Source organism: Rhizophagus irregularis, chromosome 18 (genome assembly GCF_026210795.1).
Source record: "Rhizophagus irregularis chromosome 18, complete sequence".
Classification (NCBI taxonomy): Eukaryota; Fungi; Glomeromycota; class Glomeromycetes; order Glomerales; family Glomeraceae; genus Rhizophagus; species Rhizophagus irregularis.
Window position 1 is genome coordinate 2,461,722 of NC_089446.1, and position 21,088 is coordinate 2,482,809.

At 24.7% G+C, this 21,088-nt stretch overlaps 2 protein-coding genes across 2 annotated transcripts; both read right to left on the reverse strand.

Annotated features, from left to right (window-relative positions):
- Positions 1-11,827: 11,827 nt before the first annotated feature.
- On the reverse strand, positions 11,828-12,129 carry OCT59_010185 (uncharacterized protein; the record flags this gene model as incomplete). The annotated part of the gene is made up of 2 exons (XM_025324776.1): positions 11,828-12,005; positions 12,092-12,129. The coding sequence occupies 2 exons, from the start codon at positions 12,127-12,129 to the stop codon at positions 11,828-11,830; spliced, it is 216 nt and encodes a 71-aa protein (XP_025184402.1).
- Positions 12,130-15,021: 2,892 nt separating this feature from the next.
- OCT59_010186 (uncharacterized protein) lies at positions 15,022-16,408 on the reverse strand (the record flags this gene model as incomplete). Its single annotated transcript, XM_066132862.1, has 5 exons — positions 15,022-15,303; positions 15,598-15,750; positions 15,809-15,979; positions 16,037-16,209; positions 16,291-16,408. 5 exons carry the CDS (start codon positions 16,406-16,408, stop codon positions 15,022-15,024), a joined length of 897 nt encoding a protein of 298 aa, XP_066000468.1.
- Positions 16,409-21,088: the final 4,680 nt, after the last annotated feature.

Consider the following 21,088-nt stretch of genomic DNA (forward strand, 5'->3'; position numbering starts at 1 on the left):
TACTGATAAGCAGTACTTTTTTCCAGTTTAAACTGCATATTTTGTACTGATAAATAGTATATATTATTCAATTAAATCGTATATTTTATATTTGCAAACAGAATTTAAAATGCATTTATAATCAATAAAATTTTTATTAAATAATATTAAATATACAAATATTTTTTATAAATAATATAAATAAAAAACTAGTATAAAATAATATACTATTTGTAAAAAAAATAATATTAGCAAAATATAAACAAAAAAAAAAGAAATTTAATTAGTAATATTATCATTATTTTAAATATAAAAAAGGAATAATAAAAGGTTAGTAAAAAAAAGAAACTTAATTAGTAATATTATCATTATTTTAAATATAAAAAAGAAATAATAAAAAGTTAGTAATATTATTAATATATTAGTTAGATATAAAAAAGTAATAAAACGATAGTAGTAATGTTAGTAATATATTAAAAAAATTAAATAAAATACATAAAAGTAAAAAAAAATATAATTAATATATGTTAACATATAATATTAATATAAAAATAAAAACATAAAAAGGTGTACATATAGTTGTTTAATTAATATTGTTAAAATTCACCATTACAATTCCAGAGAGATATTAGCGAAAGTAATTGTTAATTGATATACGTGCGTATCACTTTTTGTATAATTAGTAGTTTAAGTACAAATATATATATTGTATATTATCAAAATAAGTTTTTTATTTAATTTTTATTATTATATGTTAAAATAGTTTTGGTATTCATTTTTATTGTCTTTTTTTTTCTAAAAAAAAAGAAGAGAAAAGAATATTTTTGAAAAAATAAACAAAAAATAAACAATAACGTGTTATTAATGCATGTGATCAGGTGATCAGCTGAATTTTAATTGGTTAAATATAGAAATGCGAAAATTAAAAAGCAGAAGTATTTTTTTAAAATTTAAATCATACAGATTGTTTTTAAAGTTCAATTAGTAATTTAAAAGTTCTTTTTTTTAATAAGAAAATTTGTAAAAATTTTTTTTAATACTGCTTAATTTTTAAATTAAAGCCTTAATACTAAATTAGTTAAATTAGAATTAAGAAAAATTTGTAAGAATTTTCTTTGATACTGCTTAATTTTTAAATTAAAGCCTTAATATTAAATTAGTTAAATTAGAATTAAGCAGTATTAAGAAAAATTCGCAAGAATTTTCCTTAATACTGCTTAATAGTTAAATTAGAATTAGGGAGCTTACACATATTATGTAATTATTATAGGGGGGGAGGGGTAGTTAAAATTTTACGTTACACTTATTTAAATCATATGATTTATAAATATTATAATTTGATTGGTTATGAAATCTAACAGGAGGGGGGGGTAACGTTTATAATAAAATGAATATTACGTGATATGTGTAACTCCCCTTAACATATGGGCTGATTTATGGAATTAAGTTTTTATATTCAAAAAACTAACTTTATTAAGCAAATGCAAATACAAGTTACATGAAAATGATAGATTCACACCAGCTGACATAAATAAAATTGATTTGATTATATTATTTTTTGATTTTTTTTAATAATATCATTAAAATTAAAAAATTTAAATATAATTGTCATGACAAAATATTGAATAACTTAACGTGTATCTGTGCTAGATGAATGAATTTATATTCATTAGAAAGAGGTAATCAAGAGCTATCTATAAACCAAATATCACATGAATTGAATCACAAGTTGCTGAATAATTACGTTCAATGTATTTGTTTTTAACTTTTGACTTTGATCGTTAATATCTTCACATCTAGTAATTCAATTTGAATGATCTTTTTTCGTTCAGGTAGTTTAGGTTCTGGCCTTTCATATGAATATAAATATATGTGTTTAGCATGTATTTACGCTGATATATTAACGATTTTGTTAATTGAATAAAACTCTGATACAAAAATTTTTAAAATTATAATTCTTACCAAAAGATGATCTTTACAGGTATTATTGAGCTCTTTTTACTTTACTTAATAAGGTTTTATTTGCTATTTCTGTTTTAAATTGAATAAATTAATAAAATCAATTTTAAAAAGTAATTAACAAGTAGAATAAAATCAGTATAGTAAAAAACAAAAAAAAACATCTCAAAAACTCTAAAGCATAACTCACATTTTTATTTTGTATATTTTTACTAAAAAAAAGAAGGAACTAAGGTTAAAAATAAATGAAAAAAGATTTTTCTTATTAATATAAATTATTAATATTTGTTTTCTTAATTATTGATTAAAAAAAACCTGCTATATATGCCTATAAACTTTTCTAAGTCACCTAACAAAAATCTGATTGAAAAGTGATTGAAAAGTGATTGAAAAGTGATTAAAAAAGAAAGTAGTTGACATTGTTATTTTTGAATAAACGTTAAAAAATTTTTTTTTATTTTTTGATAGATTTAGATCATCTGATTATGTAACACATATAATTTAAGCTTGTGAAACATAATTCTTGTTAAAATGTGCAAATCTTTATGAAAATCTTAATTTTGGCTAATTCCACAAATTGGCGAATATAAGCAGTATTAAGAAAAATTCGCAAGAATTTTCCTTGATACTGCTTAATTTTTAAACTAAAGCCTTAATACTACTAAATTAGTTAAATTAGAATTAAGCAGTATTAAGAAAAATTCGCAAGAATTTTCCTCGATACTGCTTAATTTTTAAATTAAAGCTTTAATACTAAATTAGTTAAATTAGAATTAAGCAGTATTAAGAAAAATTCGCAAGAATTTTCCTTGATACTGCTTAATTTTTAAATTAAAGCTTTAATACTAAATTAGTTAAATTAGAATTAAGCAGTATTAAGAAAAATTCGCAAGAATTTTCCTTGATACTGCTTAATTTTTAAATTAAAGCTTTAATACTAAATTAGTTAAATTAGAATTAAAATCTTAATACTAATTTATAAAAATGATTTATAATTGAGTTTTAAATTTAGTATTATCAATCAGACTTTGAACTTAAAAATTAAACAGTATTAACAAAAATTCTTGCGAATTTTTAATAATTGTGATTTTACATCAGTGAGTTTTTGGGTAGTATATATTAGTGGATACTAGTATTGTTTGATGCTTTAAAGTGTAGAAAAACTTACGTCAAATAAATAAAAACTGGCAAAAAAATCAAATAGCCAATTTTTGGCTATATTTGTCCGATTTGTAACTTTTTGTAGCTGATTTTTTAGTACGAATTGACAAAAATTGAATATGCCAATTTTTAAATTGCATATTCAAATCGGATTGCTGATTTTAGCTATATTTGTCTGATTTGTGACTTTTTACAGCCGTATTACCAATTCTTAACTACATTTTTCAGTTTTTTCACTATACAAAAAAATTGTATATACTGTACATTATGAAATATATATTTTTATAAAAAATTATATTGTAATATTGAATTAAATTTTAAAAAATATTTTATTAAGCAATATTAAATAAAAAACTAATCTTAAATAATTAAATTTTAAACAAAATACATTTAAGAATATAAATTTACTTGTAATTCAATGTAATATGCACAATTATAAAAATTAATAATTCCACAAATATTAACTGTACCTTCATTAAAATAAATATTCAAGTAGATTCTAAGCTGCTGAACAATTTTCAATTAATAAATGAAGTCGATTTGCTTTGGCTAAAGTGCTCAAAATACGCTCTGAAGTGACAAAACGGAAAAAAATAAAATTCGTGAATGAGTACCGTTGTGAAAATCGCGAATAACTCATCGCATTAACTGTACCTTTTCGTGAAAATTAATATTCAAGTAGATTTTGACATGCTGAACAATATTCAATTAATAAATGAAGTCGATTTGCTTTGGCCAGTGCTCAAAATACGCTCTGAATTGACAAAATGGAAAAAATAAAATTCGTTAATGAGTACCGTGAAATCGTTAATAACTCATCGCATTAACTGTACCTTCGTAAAAATTAATATCCAAGTAGATTTTGATATGCTGAACAACTTTCAATTAATATAAGAAGTCGATTTATTTTGCCAAAGTGCTCAAAATACGTCTTGAAGTGACAAAATTCAAAAAAAATAAAATTCGTGAATTAGGCACTGCTAGAAAATCGCGAATAACTCATCAAGTATTAACTGTACCTTCGTGAAAATTAATATTCAAGTAGATTTTGACATGCTGAACAATATTCAATTAATAAATGAAGTCGATTTGCTTTGGCTAAAGTGCTCAAAATACGCTCTGAATTGACAAAATTAAAAAATAAAATTGCGACCAGTACCGTCAGAAAATCGCAATTAGCACGTTGTGAAAATCGTGAATAACTCATCAAGTATTAACTGCAACTCTCTCAAAAAAATTAATATCCAAGTAGATTTTGATATGCTGAACAACTTTCAATTAATATATGAAGAAGTCGATTTACTTGCCAAAGTGCTCAAAATACGCCCGCTGACAAAACGAAAATAAAATTCGTGAATGAGTACCGTTGTAAAAATCGTGAATAACTCATCAAGTATTAACTGCACTTTCGTGAAAATTAATATTCAAGTAGATTTTGACATGCTGAACAATATTCAATTAATAAATGAAGTCGATTTGCTTTGGCTAAAGTGCTCAAATATGCTCTGAATTGACAAAATGGAAAAATAAAATTCGGCAACGAGTACCGCGTAAAACGTAACACCTATCAAGTATTAACTGTACCTTCGTGAAAATTAATATCCAAGTAGATTTTGATATGCTGAACAACTTTCAATTAATATAAGAAGTCGATTTACTTTCGGCTAAAGTGCTCAAAATACGCTCTGAAGTGAGCACCAAAAAATAAAATTCGGACGAGTACCGCTGTGAAAATCGTGAATAACTCATCAAGTATTAAATCAATTTCGTGAAAATTAATATTCAAGTGGATTTTGGACATGCTGAACAATATTCAATTAATAAATGAAGTCGATTTGCTTTGGCTAAAGTGCTCAAAATACGCTCTGAATTGACAAAATGGAAAAAATAAAATTCGAATGAGCACCGTTGTGAAAATCGTGAATAACTCATCAAGTATTAACTGTATCTTCGTAAAAATTAATATCCAAGTAGATTTTGGATACGCTGAACAACTTTCAATTAATATAAGAAGTCGATTTATTTTGGCTAAAGTGCTCAAAATACGCTCTGAAGTGACAAAACGGAAAAAAATTCGCGGAATGAAAATTTTGTGAAAATCGAATAACTCACTGGCATTAACTGTACCGTGAAAATTAATATTCAAGTAGATTTTCACATGTCAACATTGTCATTCAATTAATAAATTCGTCGATTTGAGCGGCTAAAGTGCTCAAAAATATTTCCCTAATTGACAAAATTTAAAAAAAATAAAATTCGGCAATTTAAAGACGCGAAATCGCTAATGAGTACCGTTGTGAAAATCGCGGACAACTCATCAAGTATTAACTGTACCTTCGTAAAAATTAATATCCAAGTAGATTTTGATATTACTAACAACTTTCAATTAATATAAATTAAGTCGATTGTATTTTGGCTAAAGTGCTCAAAATACGCTCTGAAGACAAAAACTAAAAAATGTACTCGTGAATGAGTAACAAGCGTGAAATCTAATAACTCACTGCGTATTAACTGTACCTTCGTGAAAATTAATATTCAAGTAGATTTTACATTTAACAATATTCAATTAATAAATGAAGTCGATTTGCTTTGGCTAAAGTGCTCAAAATACGCTCTGAATTGACAAAATCGAAAAATAAAATTGGCCAGGAATGAGTACTGCTAGAAAAATCGTGAATAACTCATCAAGTATTAACTGTACCTTCGTAAAAATTAATATCCAAGTAGATTTTGGATATAAGAACAACTTTCAATTAATATAAGAAGTCGATTTACTTTGGCTAAAGTGCTCAAAATACGCTCTGAAGTGACAAAACGGAAAATAAAATTCGCACGAGTACCGTTGTGAAATCGTGAATAACTCATCAAGTATTAACTGTACCTTCGTGAAAATTAATATTCAAGTAGATTTTGATGCTGAACAATATTCAATTAATAAATGAAGTCGATTTGCTTTGGCTAAAGTGCTCAAAATACGCTCTGAATTGACAAATGAAAATAAAATTGAATGAGTACCGTTGTGAAAATCGTGAATAACTCATCAAGTATTAACTGTACCTTCGTAAAAATTAATATCCAAGCAGATTTTGATATGCTGAACAACTTTCAATTAATATAAGAAGTCGATTTACTTTGGCTAAAGTGCTCAAAATACGCTCTGAAGTGACAAAACGGAAAAATAAAATTCGTGAATGAGTACCGTTGTGAAAATCGTGAATAACTCATCAAGTATTAACTGTACCTTCGTGAAAATTAATATTCAAGTAGATTTTGACATGCTGAACAATATTCAATTAATAAATGAAGTCGATTTGCTTTGGCTAAAGTGCTCAAAATACGCTCTGAATTGACAAAATGGAAAAAATAAAATTCGTGAATGAGTACCGTTGTGAAAATCGTGAATAACTCATCAAGTATTAACTGTACCTTCGTAAAAATTAATATCCAAGTAGATTTTGATATGCTGAACAACTTTCAATTAATATAAGAAGTCGATTTACTTTGGCTAAAGTGCTCAAAATACGCTCTGAAGTGACAAAACGGAAAAAAATAAAATTCGTGGAATGAGAAAACGTTGTGAAAATCGTGAATAACTCATCAAGTATTAACTGTACCTTCGTAAAAATTAATATCCAAGTAGATTTTGACATGATGAACAATATTCAATTAATAAATGAAGTCGATTTGCTTTGGCGAAAGTGCTCAAAATACGCTCTGAATTGACAAAATGGAAAAAATAAAATTCGTGAATGAGTACCGTTGTGAAAATCGTGAATAACTCATCAAGTATTAACTGTACCTTCGTAAAAATTAATATCCAAGTAGATTTTGACATTCTGAACAACTTTCAATTAATATAAGAAGTCGATTTACTTTGGCTAAAGTGCTCAAAATACGCTCTGAAGTGACAAAATAGAAAAAATAAAATTCGTGAATGAGTACCGTTGTGAAAATCGTGAATAACTCATCAAGTATTAACTGTACCTTCGTAAAAATTAATATCCAAGTGAATTTTGACATGATGAACAACTTTCAATTAATATAAGAAGTCGATTTACTTTGGCTAAAGTGCTCAAAATACGCTCTGAAGTGACAATACGGAAAAAAATAAAATTTGTGAATGAGTACCGTTGTGAAAATCGTGAATAACTCATCAAGTATTAACTGTACCTTCGTAAAAATTAATATTCAAGTAGATTTTGACATGCTGAACAACATTCTATTAATATAAAAAGTTAGTTTACTTTGGATAAAGTGCTCAAAATACGCTCTGAAGTGACAAAACGGAAAAAAATAAAATTCGTGAATGAGTACCGTTGTGAAAATCGTGAATAACTCATCAAGTATTAACTGTACCTTCGTGAAAATTAATATTCAAGTAGATTTTGACATGCTAAACAACTTACAATTAATATAAGAAGTTGATTTACTTTGGCTAAAGATCTCAAAATACGTTCTGAAGGTAAAAAAATTTGTAACTTAATACTACTGTATTATATAAAAAATGTAAATAATTCCAAAAATATTAACTGTACTTTTATGAAGATTAATATCTTAACAGTTTTAAACTTACTGAACTACTTTTAATTAAAAGAATAAGATTTACTTTAACCAAAATGCTCAAACCATACTTTGAAATATGTGTAAAAAAAATATAATATTTGTTTATATTTTAAATTATGAGTTATTTAATTTAAATGTGTTTATATTTAAGAAAAAAAATATTTTAATTCTATTTTATAAAGTATTTAAAAAGTATTTTAGTAAAGTTTTTGAGGCAAAAAAATAATTATAACTGAAATAAAAAAAAAAATCAAAGTTAATAAATAAATATTAAACCGTAATACATAATCACATGTTATATAATTAAAATTAGAAATTTTTATATTAAAATCGAAAAATCCTACTACAAATAGCCAAAAATCGGCAATTTCATGTTAAAAATCAGAAATATTATATTAAAATCAAAAATATTTATTAAAATCGGAAATATTATATTAAAATTGCCAAAAAATCAGATAGCCATATTAAAAAGGGCAAAAATCTGATTTTTATTTATTTGACCTGTATATATTTGTAGAAAATACGTTATAAACGTATGAATTTTAATATACTGTAGAATAATACGTATACCGTATCCTTCATTTACAATATTTTTGTGAACCGTATACAAAATACTGATATACAGTAGAAATGGTATACGTTATAGACGTATGAATTTAATATACCGTATCACACAGTATGTTTACCGTATACTTTATTGTATTTTTTACTAAACACATTTTGCAAACAGTATATATTATACTAATATGCCGTATGTAAAAATGCGAACTGTATCAAAAATACGTATATACAGTGTAAAAACCGTATACATATTTTTTATAGGGTTTTAATATTTTCAATAATATAATAAATACATAACAAATGCTATGCTTGAAGATAAATAACACAATAACAGCAATTACTGCAGAATCACCATTTGTAAAAATTACTTTAGGTAAAACATTATCAACTGATTCTAACATATATTGAAAAATCCATTTATAAGCAACTTGAGTTTCATATTTAATTAAGGTTTGTTTAACAATTCTCGTTTTGAAATTATTATTAATACAGTCAACTCTGGATATAACGAATCCTTCATTCTAAGAGGTTTAGTTCAGTATATAGTGAATTCGTTATATAATATATAAAACTAGTTTTCTTTATAGGTAATTTAGGCCAAATTTGTAATGCTGGCCAAAATTATAATTTCTTTTAACATAAATTTTCAAAAAAATTACTAGTAATTCTAGCCAGCACTATAAAATTGGCCTGGACTACTATATAGTCACATGACTGTTCGTTATAGAAAGTATAAAGTTATTATATAGCTGATATATAGGGGCTGGTTAAGTTTAGTTTGGATGCGTTATATAGTGTTTTATTATAAAAGTTCGTTATATCCAGTGAAATTATTTATAAAAAATCAGTTTTGAAAATTATAATTCAGTATAGCGAGGTTTCAGTACAAACAGGTTCGTTATAATATAACCAGAGTCGACTGTACAAACAAATAAATTTAATACTATATCATAACAATTTGTCTTTACTGTATTATCATAAATAATCACATTATGATATTTTAGCTATAAATCATTATGTTACTTGTTAGCTAGTTATCTAGAAAAGGCCTGTAGTTCATTATTTGGACCTTCTAAACATGATATAACTATATAATTTTGATCTTTATCATACTACTTCAAAAAATATGATAACATTTCAGCAGCATCAAATTCATTATAGATTCATATATCTTTAAACTTACTAATTGCATTATATAAATTCTTCTTTTTAATATGATATTCTGAAAATTTTTTAGTTAGAAAATCATATTGCTGATCAGCTTCTAAATGACCAGAAACAGTATAATGCTCAATCTTACTCAAGATAACTTGTAAAAGTTTTAAATTTTTTGGGGCTAAGTCAATAATTTCTGAATTACATTGATGATTATGATTATCTGAAAGTTGGGTAAGTTTTATAATATATACTCATTTTCTAAAATAAAAATTAACATGCCATAGATAATTTGTTTCGACTGAAACAGTATCACGATGAGTATTAATGTCTTTAACTTTCTTAGTTTAATTTATTCCAAATTTTCAACAGACATATTCTTGGTGTTGAATAATGAACTTATCAATAGAATCAAGATTCTTGCGATATTTATTAGTGATAAAATCCTGCTATTTTGCATATGCTTCAACTGCAATATAAACAGAATTCTAATCATTAAATAAATTACTAACCTGAAGTTTTATTTCATATATATTATCTTGTTTAGTATTATTTAAAATAATTTCACTATTTATAATTTATATATTATGAGTTAAATTTAGAAAAAACAAAAAAAAAACAAATGAGTGTAATTATAATGTTACATGAAAAAAAAAGAGAGGAAAGATGGTTAAAAAGTTTAATGAAAGCTTAATTTATTATCAATATTATATCAGTATTATATCATATCATATAATTCTGCAGCTATATGTGATACTGCGTATCAATTTTATTAAATTAAAATTAGATTATAAAATAATTATTTTTAACTTTTTATTTTATTTTATTTTTTTTAAAAAATAATTATAACAAAATGAATTTATTTAATATATTTCAGAAAGAAATTTCAATTGTAAAAAGATTGTAAAATTTTTATAAATAATTATACTAAATAATAAAATTTTAGATTATTAAAAAGATTGTTGATAACTTTCTCTCTAGATGAAGATCATCTAGGATGATTTTATTTAGGTAATTTCATTTACAATTAATTTATTAAATTTATTAAATTTAATTAGTATAAATTTTAATATTTCTCATTTTGTAATTTGCATATAAATCCTCTGTAAATTTTTTAAACTTTTTTAATATTTTTGCATTAAAAATTTATTAATTATCTGAAGCGAAGCGAAGGACAATATATGTCTACGCACTATGAAAAAAAAATTAATCACATGAGTTTCTCTGTCTGCCACGTGATTGTCATCTAATGAAATCGGCAAATTTTAGTTTTTTGTTCCAGACTTACAATGGTTTCTGTTTCCTAGTTTTTAATAGATTACATAAATCATTGATTGAAAAAAAATAAACTTATACTATCCAAAATACTAAATTTTTTGATAGAAATAACAAAAAAAATAAGCTACAATGATAAAGAAAAGAGAATATGTATCAATTTAAATATAAAACTGCTAATGAATAATTATTTTTCGATTTTTTCTAATAAAAATTAAACTTTTCAATAATTAAACTGTTTTATGCTTGATAAAAATCTTTATGAAATTGAACAAAATTTGATTTAAAAATACTTTTTAATTTCTTTTGAATATTTTGAACAATATGATAAATACAAATAAAATACACTATTATATCAAAAACATTCTTAATAACTCGAAACATAGCAGATTTTCCATCAGTATATATTGAATATAGCATAATATTTCTAGTAGCAATTTTAATATTTTCATAAATCCATTTAAATGTTGTCTCAGTTTCATCATCAACTAGAGTATATACAACCAATCTAATATAATTATCATAGTTAATACAAATAATAATATTTAAGGTCAAATTATAGCAATTTTTTTAATATGTTGAATCATTAATTACAACATTATGATAACATAACTAGAATTGTTTTTATGTTGAAGACATCTAAAATATTGAAGTAAGTTTTTCATTTGTTTCATCAAAACAAGTTTGATAATACCATTCTGGATTTTAGTTTGATATTCTTTTAATAAATTAAGCAAATTTGTTACATTATATTGTAATACAATAGGTGTTAAAGTTTGCATTTTTGAATAAAATTATAAAGTGTTTCAAAATATATATACTGTTGTGAATTCTTTACTTGCAGCAAATTTTAAATAATTTTAGTACTAATTAAAGATTCACTATATGTTATATATAAAATTTTATATCAGCCTTTATTTCTTCAGAAAACTATCAGTATTTTGTTAAAGTTTTATATATTAATAAATTCAATGAATAATTATAATCATTATTATATGAAGTTACATAAATTGCAGAAGATATTTTATTTCAATTTAAACTAACTTTTTAGAGACATCTAATTGAATTTAAAGTATATTGACATTACTTTGATAAATTAGTCACTTTATTTGTTTATAATTATCTGAAAAAATACATAAATAAGTTCTTTTAATAAGGCATTATAAACTATTCTTTAAAGTAATATAATCTTCTCTGCATTTTCTATAGCAAAACTTTTTGATAGTGTATATTTATTAAAAAATCTATTAACTTTTTTCCATAAATCAAATTCTTTACTAATATTCAATACTTGTTTCTCATTTTCATTTTCTAATCCACTTTTATAATTTTCATAATTGTTATTACCAGAGCTATATATAATAAAAAAAACTTAAAACAATATATATATATAAATAAAATTTTCAGTTAGTATAATAATTGATAGTTATTTTCTAACCTTAATCTTAACCTTAATCCTAATCTTAATCTTAACATTAATTTTTTATTCTAACTTTAACTAACCCTAATTTTAACCTTAATTCTAACCTTAACCCTAATCTTAATTTATCCTAACTTTAATTAATTAAAACCAAAAAAAAATCTCTAAAATTAAACAAATAAGAAGCATATTTATATCAAATTTCTGATTAAATATTAAAGGATAGTAGTATAAAAATGAATAAAATAAGTAAAAAAAGTGTATTATATATTCTTTTTCATGTAATTTTATAAGAGTAAATAAAATAAATAAATCAATAATAAAAATAAATAAGTAATAGAATAAATGTGATAAATGAAATGGAAAATGTAAATGAAACAAATAAAATGAAAGAAAAAAAGTATGAGAAAGGTATGAGAAAAAGATTTTAAAAGCTAATATATTATAAAAATAATCTAAATATATGACATGTAATCATATTACATAAATTTTATTAAACAGATGATTATAATAACTAATGGTTAATTATAGTTATTACCTTTTTTAATACATATTCGCTGATTCACAGAATTTACCGATCATTAGTTATGTGGTGCAGTACCGATTAAAATCGATCAAAATCTGTTCTTACATAAGAAAAAATGTCAAAAAATATATAAAAAAACTTTTAAGACCTTTCCCAAAATATTTACCTCTTTAACCTGAAGCTAGTAAAAGAAGTTTCTAGAAAAAAAAGGAAAAAATATTATAAAGTTAGTTTATTAAAAAAATAAAAAGAAAAACTTTACAAAATTCAGAATATTTAATAATTTAACGAAAAAAAATTAACTGAAAAATAATTAATAATAAATATCAAATAAATTTTAATTAAACAACTAATCAATACATAATCTAAATTTGCTAAAATATTGTTATTAATATTTGAGTTATTTATTTATTAAAAGATTTTTTTTGAATAATTTTGCTTTCTAAATAAATTTTTTCTATAAACTATAAAAAAAAAATAAAAAACAGCTCTAAGTTATATCTAATATAATATAATTACTAATATACTTGCAAAAATTCTTAACTTACTTGATGTAAAAACTGGTTGAAAAGTTGATAGGGAAGTTGATGGGGAGTTTAATAGAAAGTTTACAAAAGAAAAAAATTTTTTAACGCTACTTTTTGTTGAAGTAATTTCTTGATATTTGTCATATGATCATGTAATACAAGTGTGATCATTTTTGCAAAACTTAATTTATCTAATTTTTATTAAATTATTGTCAAATTCCTTAATTTAGACAAATTTTCATCAGGAAATTATATAGTGCGAAAAGTTGTGCAAGTTTACACATCATAATATTTCGTAAGCTTCCAGACCCGCTGCAAGTTTGCATAAGCGTAATATTTTGTAACTTTTTAAAATATTTCGAAATATTACGATATGCAAAGCTTCATAATTTTACGATTTGTAATATTCTGTAATTTTGCAGTTCGCAATATTTCGTAATTTTACATAATATTTTGTAAGTTTTCAGACCCGCCGCAAGTTTGCGTAAGCGTAATATTTTGTAACTTTTTAAAATATTTCGAAATATTACTGTATGCAAAGCTTCATAATTTTACGATTCATAATATTCTGTAATTTTACTGCGTAATACTTCGCAACTTTTTAAAATATTTCGAAATTCTATGATGCGTAATGCTCCATAATTTGACGATTCGTAATATTCTGTGATTTTACACAACTTAATATTTTGTAATATTTCAAAATATTTTGATAAATAATACTTCATTTTCTGTACTATAAGTTTATATAATGTATGTTTTATTAGATATAATTTTATTAAACCATAAAAAATTACAAGTATTTATTAATATATACAGAATACATAAAAGTAAAAAAAAGAAAGAGTAGAGTAACAATATTATTAGACGTAAAAAGAAGAGAAACAGCTATAGTAACGTTAGTATTAGATATAAAAATAAAAGAAATATTGTTATTATTGTTAGTATTAAGGTAAAAAGAGTTAAAGAAACAGTAAAAGGAGTAAAAGAAACATGGATATTATCGTTAGTATTAAAGTACAAGTAAAAAGAAATAAAGGAAACGTAGATAGTATTGTTAGTATTACGACATAAAGTAACAAAGAGGTAAAAAAAAAAACGCGTTAATATTAAAATAATTAGTATTAATAAATAAATATTTCTATACCTGCAAAGTAATTGAACAAAGGAATAAAGAAATAAAGAGAAAGGAAAAAATAAACATGTTGTTAGTATTGTTAGTATCGTTAGTATTAAAGTACAAGTAAAAAGGAATAAAGGAAACATGGATATTATTGTTAGTATTACGATACAAAATAACAAAGAGGTAAAAAAAAATGAAAATAATTAGTATTAATAAACAAATATTTCTATACCTGCAAAGCAATAAATTATGAAATATATGTAAATATATTGTATATAATTAAAGAAATAATAGAAAGAAGAGACAAAAAAATTAAAAATATTGAACAAAAGAATAAAGAAATAAGAAACAAAAATAAATAAGACAAAAACGTGTGCATGATTAAATGATTAAATGATTAAATCACATGCAAGGATCAGCCTAATTTTGATTGGCCAGAAAATACGATATCGTAAAATTATGGAAATCCGCATTTTAAAAAATCACAGAAATTGTATATGCACAATTACTAAATATCATCTCCTCGTGATAAATTAAAAATTATCAACACAAATTCAACACAAATTTAACAAATTTAACGAAATTTGGCCAAAATTAACAAATTTTTACCAGAATTATCAACACAAATTGAACACAAATTGAACACAAATTTCAGCCACGATTTATTTATGTCACACCCGTGTTGTTAAGAATTAATAACCATTTTATTTATTAAAACTATATTAATTATGATAAAAAAAATGCTATTACGTGTGATATATATAAAAAATAATATTTATTTCTTATGCAACCCATAATTCTCTAATAAACTATTTACATACCGACCTTCCTCCTCCGTGTTATAAGAGTCAATAGAAAGTATATCATCGTCAGCTATGCAATCGTTAGCCGCACTATCGTTGGCCGCACCATCGTTAGGCCTACCATCGTTAGTCGCACCATCGTCAGCCGCACCTGCTCCATCGTCAGCTGCTCCATCACCACCATCATCTACATTATTACCATCATGAGAATCGTCATCCAAATGTGTAAATTTATCCCTATTTTCCAACTTTTGCTAAAAATCAATAAATAAATAAATAACTGTAATTCAAATAATTCACATTTTGCAAATTGTAAATTAAAAACTTACTAAGTTGTTGATTATCTTCGACTTCATTATACTTTCGCTCATTTGAATGTTTTAATTATTAGGATTTAAGTACGTTTCACATATGCTAATCGCATACGCTATTTGTGTTTTTGAGGGATTTTTATTTTCTTTTCGCAACTTATCAATTATCAGCGACATATATATCGTAGATTACCCATCTTTAACCTTTTTAAATAGGTTGTTGTAACATCTTTTCACCTCCGCTTTACTCTTCCATTCCTGAATCTTTGACGGACTAGCCTGAGTGTTAATAGACGGTAATTTATGCCCAGTCACTTCGAAAACAGAATACATAACGTCTTTGACTCTAGACGTGAACGTCCCTCGTATGCTTCTATGTTGTTGTACTAACTATTAAAAAAAAATGTTAGTATGAAATTTAATAAAATTCATAATTGCTTTAACTTACAGTCGGGGCAATTTTTTTTTCAAAAAAAATAATCCATTGATTTTTTTTGAACTGGCGCATAAATTCCAGATTTTCGTCTTTTAAATATTTTTCGGTAGCGAGTTTGTACTCGTCTTGCGAAGGATAAACAAAATTTTCAAATAAAATTTTCGACACCTTCTTAACGAGCTCCTAATCAAACGAGGTTAGCATTTCAGGTTTACATTAAATAATATTCATCTTTATTACCTTTACATACTCCGGATCTATTGTATTATTATTATTTTTGTTATTATCGTTGAGCTTTTTTTCTATGCTTGAGAGACGGGTTTCGAGATTTTTTTGTTTAGTGATAAGAACTTCAAGCTTAGAAATTATCTGCGAATTGGTTCTTAATAGTTTTTCTATTGCTTTTTTATTAACTTTAACAATAAAATATAATTTAACTATATATTATATAATTTCTTTTATAAAGAATATGATACATATCATGTCATATATACCATCAACGCTATCATCGGATATTCTCACTCGCTTCTCAGCTTCGCTACCCTCAGTACTATGTTTTGAAAATCTTTCATTATCGTCAATTCTTCGTTTCTCACCACGCTTTGTAGCCATTATGATAATAAATTTGAAATGAAAATATGAGAAACTGAAAAGGAGGAAATATATGAGAAAAAGGAGGAAATATATGAGAAAAAAGAGGAAATATATGAGAAAAAGGTGAACTAGAAAATTTGAAAAGGATGAGAAAAAAGGGGAAATACATGAATCAGAAATTCAGAAAAAGGAGGCAAGCTGTCATATAGTAATTTCCGCCATTCTATACTAAAAAAAAAAAACTTGCGAAATATTGCAAAAAATGGATGAACTAATGCGAAATATTACGAAAAATGAATGTACTAATGCAAAAATTTTGCATCGTGATATTACGAAAAAATATTGTAACACTTTCATAAGAGAACTTTAAAAAAAAACTCTCGTAAAAGCACATAGTACAATCGAAATATTAATCAAATCCAATTTATAAAAAAATAACATGTTACACATGTTGGGGCTTTTATGCATGGAAAAAAAAAGTTGCAGCCAGTGAACTCATTTGGCTGATCAGATTGATAGTGATCTTGAGCGCTTATAACTTGATTATCGCATAAATTTGTGGCTGATCATCCGTCCATTATTGTAAAAGTGATTTGCCGTGTTAAGCCAATAAATTTGCGGCTGATTATCAGATGATTAGCCGATTAAATAAGCCATCCGAATTCTTACAGCCCGTTACAGCAAATTCAAAATATGCGAAACACTCAGCACTTTAACTGTCAGATTCACTTGGCAGGTTGCCGGCAAATTGAAATAGTAAATAAAATAATAAACAATATTTATATGGTACATCATAGACTTGTTACATTTATTTTTAGATTTGCCAACCCACGAACTCGGCAAGTTCCTGACAGCAAAATTGCTGAGTGTTTCGCATATTTTAAATTTTGCTATAATGCGTAAAATTGCGAATGATTCCACGATATTAGCCACCAGATTCTTACAGCCAGTTCCATTCATTAATGCGTAAATTTGCGTAGTCGTGTTTATTCAAATAACTCAATCAATTGTAATCCATTCAATTAATTCATTAAATTTTTACAATGAATTTGCAATATAATTTTATTAGCACACATAATCTCATATAAATTAAATAGTGAATTGATACTTTTCAACAAATTTGACGCGTTAATTTAGTAACATGAGTTTCAAATGCCCCCTTTGTATGTGAATATTCAGTCAACGCTTTGCATATACTCAACACGCCCAAAAATGCTTAAAAAATGTAGAAGTAGAAGTAGAAGATGATGATGATAATAATGATAGTGAAAAATATAGCAGTAAAATGGATACAAGAAGTGATCTAAGTAGTGAATATGAAAATGATAAAGTTGAGGTAATTATGTTATTCCAGATTATTCTTTTTAAAGAAAAAGCTCAATAATTATGTTATTCCAGATTATTCTTTTTAAAGAAAAAGCTCAAATTATACTAACTCATTTTGGTTTATAATTTTAGGTGGATGATGATAATAATGTACAAAATATGTCATTTGACAGTATTGGAAGTGCAATATCAGTGATGAGCCTTGAAAATAGTAACTTTGAAAATATATTAGATTCATCTGAAGACCCTGAAATTTTTGAAGAACCCAAAAATCTCAATACCAAAACTTGCACAGAATTTCCTAATGATGCTTATAAAGATCTAATGTTATTAGTAACGAAATATAAAATAAACAATAAAGGTGGTAATGAAATAATACGTTTTTTTAATAAACATTCAAATCTTACAGAATCACCATTACCAAAAAATATTGAACAGGGACGAGCATTTATGAATAATATGAAGTTTTCTAATTTAGAATTTAGTAAAGTTCTTATAACAAAACATAAGGATAAAGATTATTTTCTTTATTATCAAAACTTAATACAGTGCATCAAAAATATCTTAACTGTTCCTGACATAACACAAAATTTTGCGCTATCTTACGAAAACTATGAGGTAAATAGTAAATATTAGTTAATTCAATAATTTAAATAATATTTATTTTAATTTATTTATATTATTTTATAGTATAATAGAGAAAGTATTTACAGTGAACAAAACACTGGAAAATGGTAGAAAACTACGCAAGAATCCTTACCTACTGGTTCCAAATTATTATCAATTATTTTATATTCAGATGCAACAACTACAGATACATTAGGAAAAAGTCAATTGCATCCAATATATATTTCATTAGGCAATAACCCAATATGGCGTCGTAATAAACAGGATGCAAAGCAACTTTTGGGATATTTACCAATTTTAGAAGCTGCAAATAAAGATCTGATTCGTAATACCTTTCATAAATCTTTACGTCATTTACTAGAACCAATTATTTTATTAAAAAATGGTATAGACCTTTTTATAAATAATGAAAATACCTGGTTTTATCCTAGAGTTTCAACTATTATTGCAGATTGGCCAGAAGCCGCAAGTTTTTGTTTAGTTTATAAATCCTCCAATTCAAGCCTTCCATGTCACTCCTGTTTAATTAAAAGGGACAATCTTGCAAATATAAACTTATCGGTTAATGATGTAATACTAAGAACTCATGATGAAATGCGTAAATATTTTGAAAATGATACACAAAAATCTGTTTGCATAGAATTTGTACCTAATTTTTTTTGGGATTTGCCGTAAGTATGCAAAAGTAGAAATAATTATAATAACATATATATATATTAATTATAAATATTTATATTATCAAGGAATATAAATATCTACTTGGCTACTGTTCCTGACAGAATGCATCATTTAGATTTGGGTTTATTTCGTTATCAAATTATCTTCACGTGCGATATCTTAAAATTGCAACATGTTAATGGTAATAAATTAGTTGAAGAAGTAGATCGCTGTCTAGCAGCAATTCCACGTTTTCCCGCCATTAAAATTTTTTCCAATGGATTGCAGTCAATTGCAAGATTAACTGCTAATGAATATCGAAGTTTGATGAAAGTCATGATATTTGTTATTGATAATTTATATGATGAAAATAATAACGAAGTAGATAATTTTGTAAATAATAATGATCTTGCGAAATTGTACGAATATTGGAATGAAATGTATATTTTAAGTAGATATGAAGAATTTAGTGAAAGTGACTTGGAGAAATTTAATGTATGTATTAAAATTTTAGTAAAATCGAAAATTTAAATTAAATAAATTAAATTAACATTTAAATTTTAGGATGCAATACATAGATGGGCGCGGATATTTGTCAAGGCTTTTAAATTTGTTTCTCCTTCCAATTTGAAGTTGCCTAAATTGCATTCATGAGTTTATCACATTATTGACTCAATACGATCTTATGGCGCAATAAATGGCTATACCACAGAAACTTACGAAAGTCTTCACAAATATTTCGTTAAAATACCCTACCGAATTAGCAATAAAAAAGATGTCGAACCTCAGCTTTTACGAACTGTAAGTATTTGGAAATTTATTTATTGTATATATTTATTATATAACTTAAGATGGAAATTAAATTAATAGATAAAACGTCAAGCAATATCTATTAGAATGTCTCAACATTCCGTGAATCCGGCAAAAATACCTCGCACTTGTAAATTTTCTGCAAAACTCTTTGATTTCTCTTTACAAGATGCAAATACATTTTTTAATGAAAAAAAAGATTCCGTAGACAATAAAATGCAGACCGGTTTTGCTAGATTTATAAGTTGTCTGGATTCATATCTAGATTTACTTGATGGTTTCACAATTATTGGTGAAACCCGAATAAACATATACGGATCGGTAATACTGGAAAATGGTGCCATAATGCATGCCACAAACAGGTATCATAATAAAGTATGGTTTAGCGACATAGCTATTTCAATGGATTCTGAAGAATCAAATGATTATATATCAGACAAAGGACTTTGTTATGGACAGGTATTTTTCCAATTTATGTAATAATTTATTATAAAGTATTAATAAATATTTATTATTTATAGGCCTTATTGTTAGCAGAAGTATTAACAGACCCACCGCTAAATCTCGCATTAATTCAATGGTACGATTTTAAATCTAAAAGGAACCCATATTTATATGGATGTCTACTCACTTAAAATTGATAGAATTATATAACTTTGTAGCTATAGAGTCTATACATGGTGTCGTTCACATAGTACCCCGATTTGATAAACAAAATGAATATTTCGTAAATAAATATATTTTTTAGTCACTTGATATAGGAGTTTTGATTTATTTTAATAAAATTATATCCTTAAAGAATTTATGGTCACGTTTCCCATATCATAAATAAAATGCAGATTTATTTATTTAATTATTAACAACACGGGTGTGATATAAATAAATCGTGACTGAAATTTGTGTTCAATTTGTGTTCAATTTGTGTTGATAATTCTGGTAAAAAATTATTAATTTTAGCCAAATTTCGTTAAATTTGTTAAATTTGTGTTGAGTTTGTGTTGAATTTGTGTTGCGTAATTTTTTATTTATCACAAGGGGATGATATTTAGTAATTGCATGTATAACGTACAAGATTTTTTTTTATGATTTTTTTAAGAAATGTATGCAAAATATTTAATCAGAATATAATTGTTTTATTTTTAAATATGATATATTGATGATTTTTTTTAAAAAAAAAATTGATTTTTTTAAAATTCAATAGAATGTGCTAATAATAAATTGGTTTATTTTTAAATATAATATATTGATATTTATATTTAAATAACCAAAACATGTACA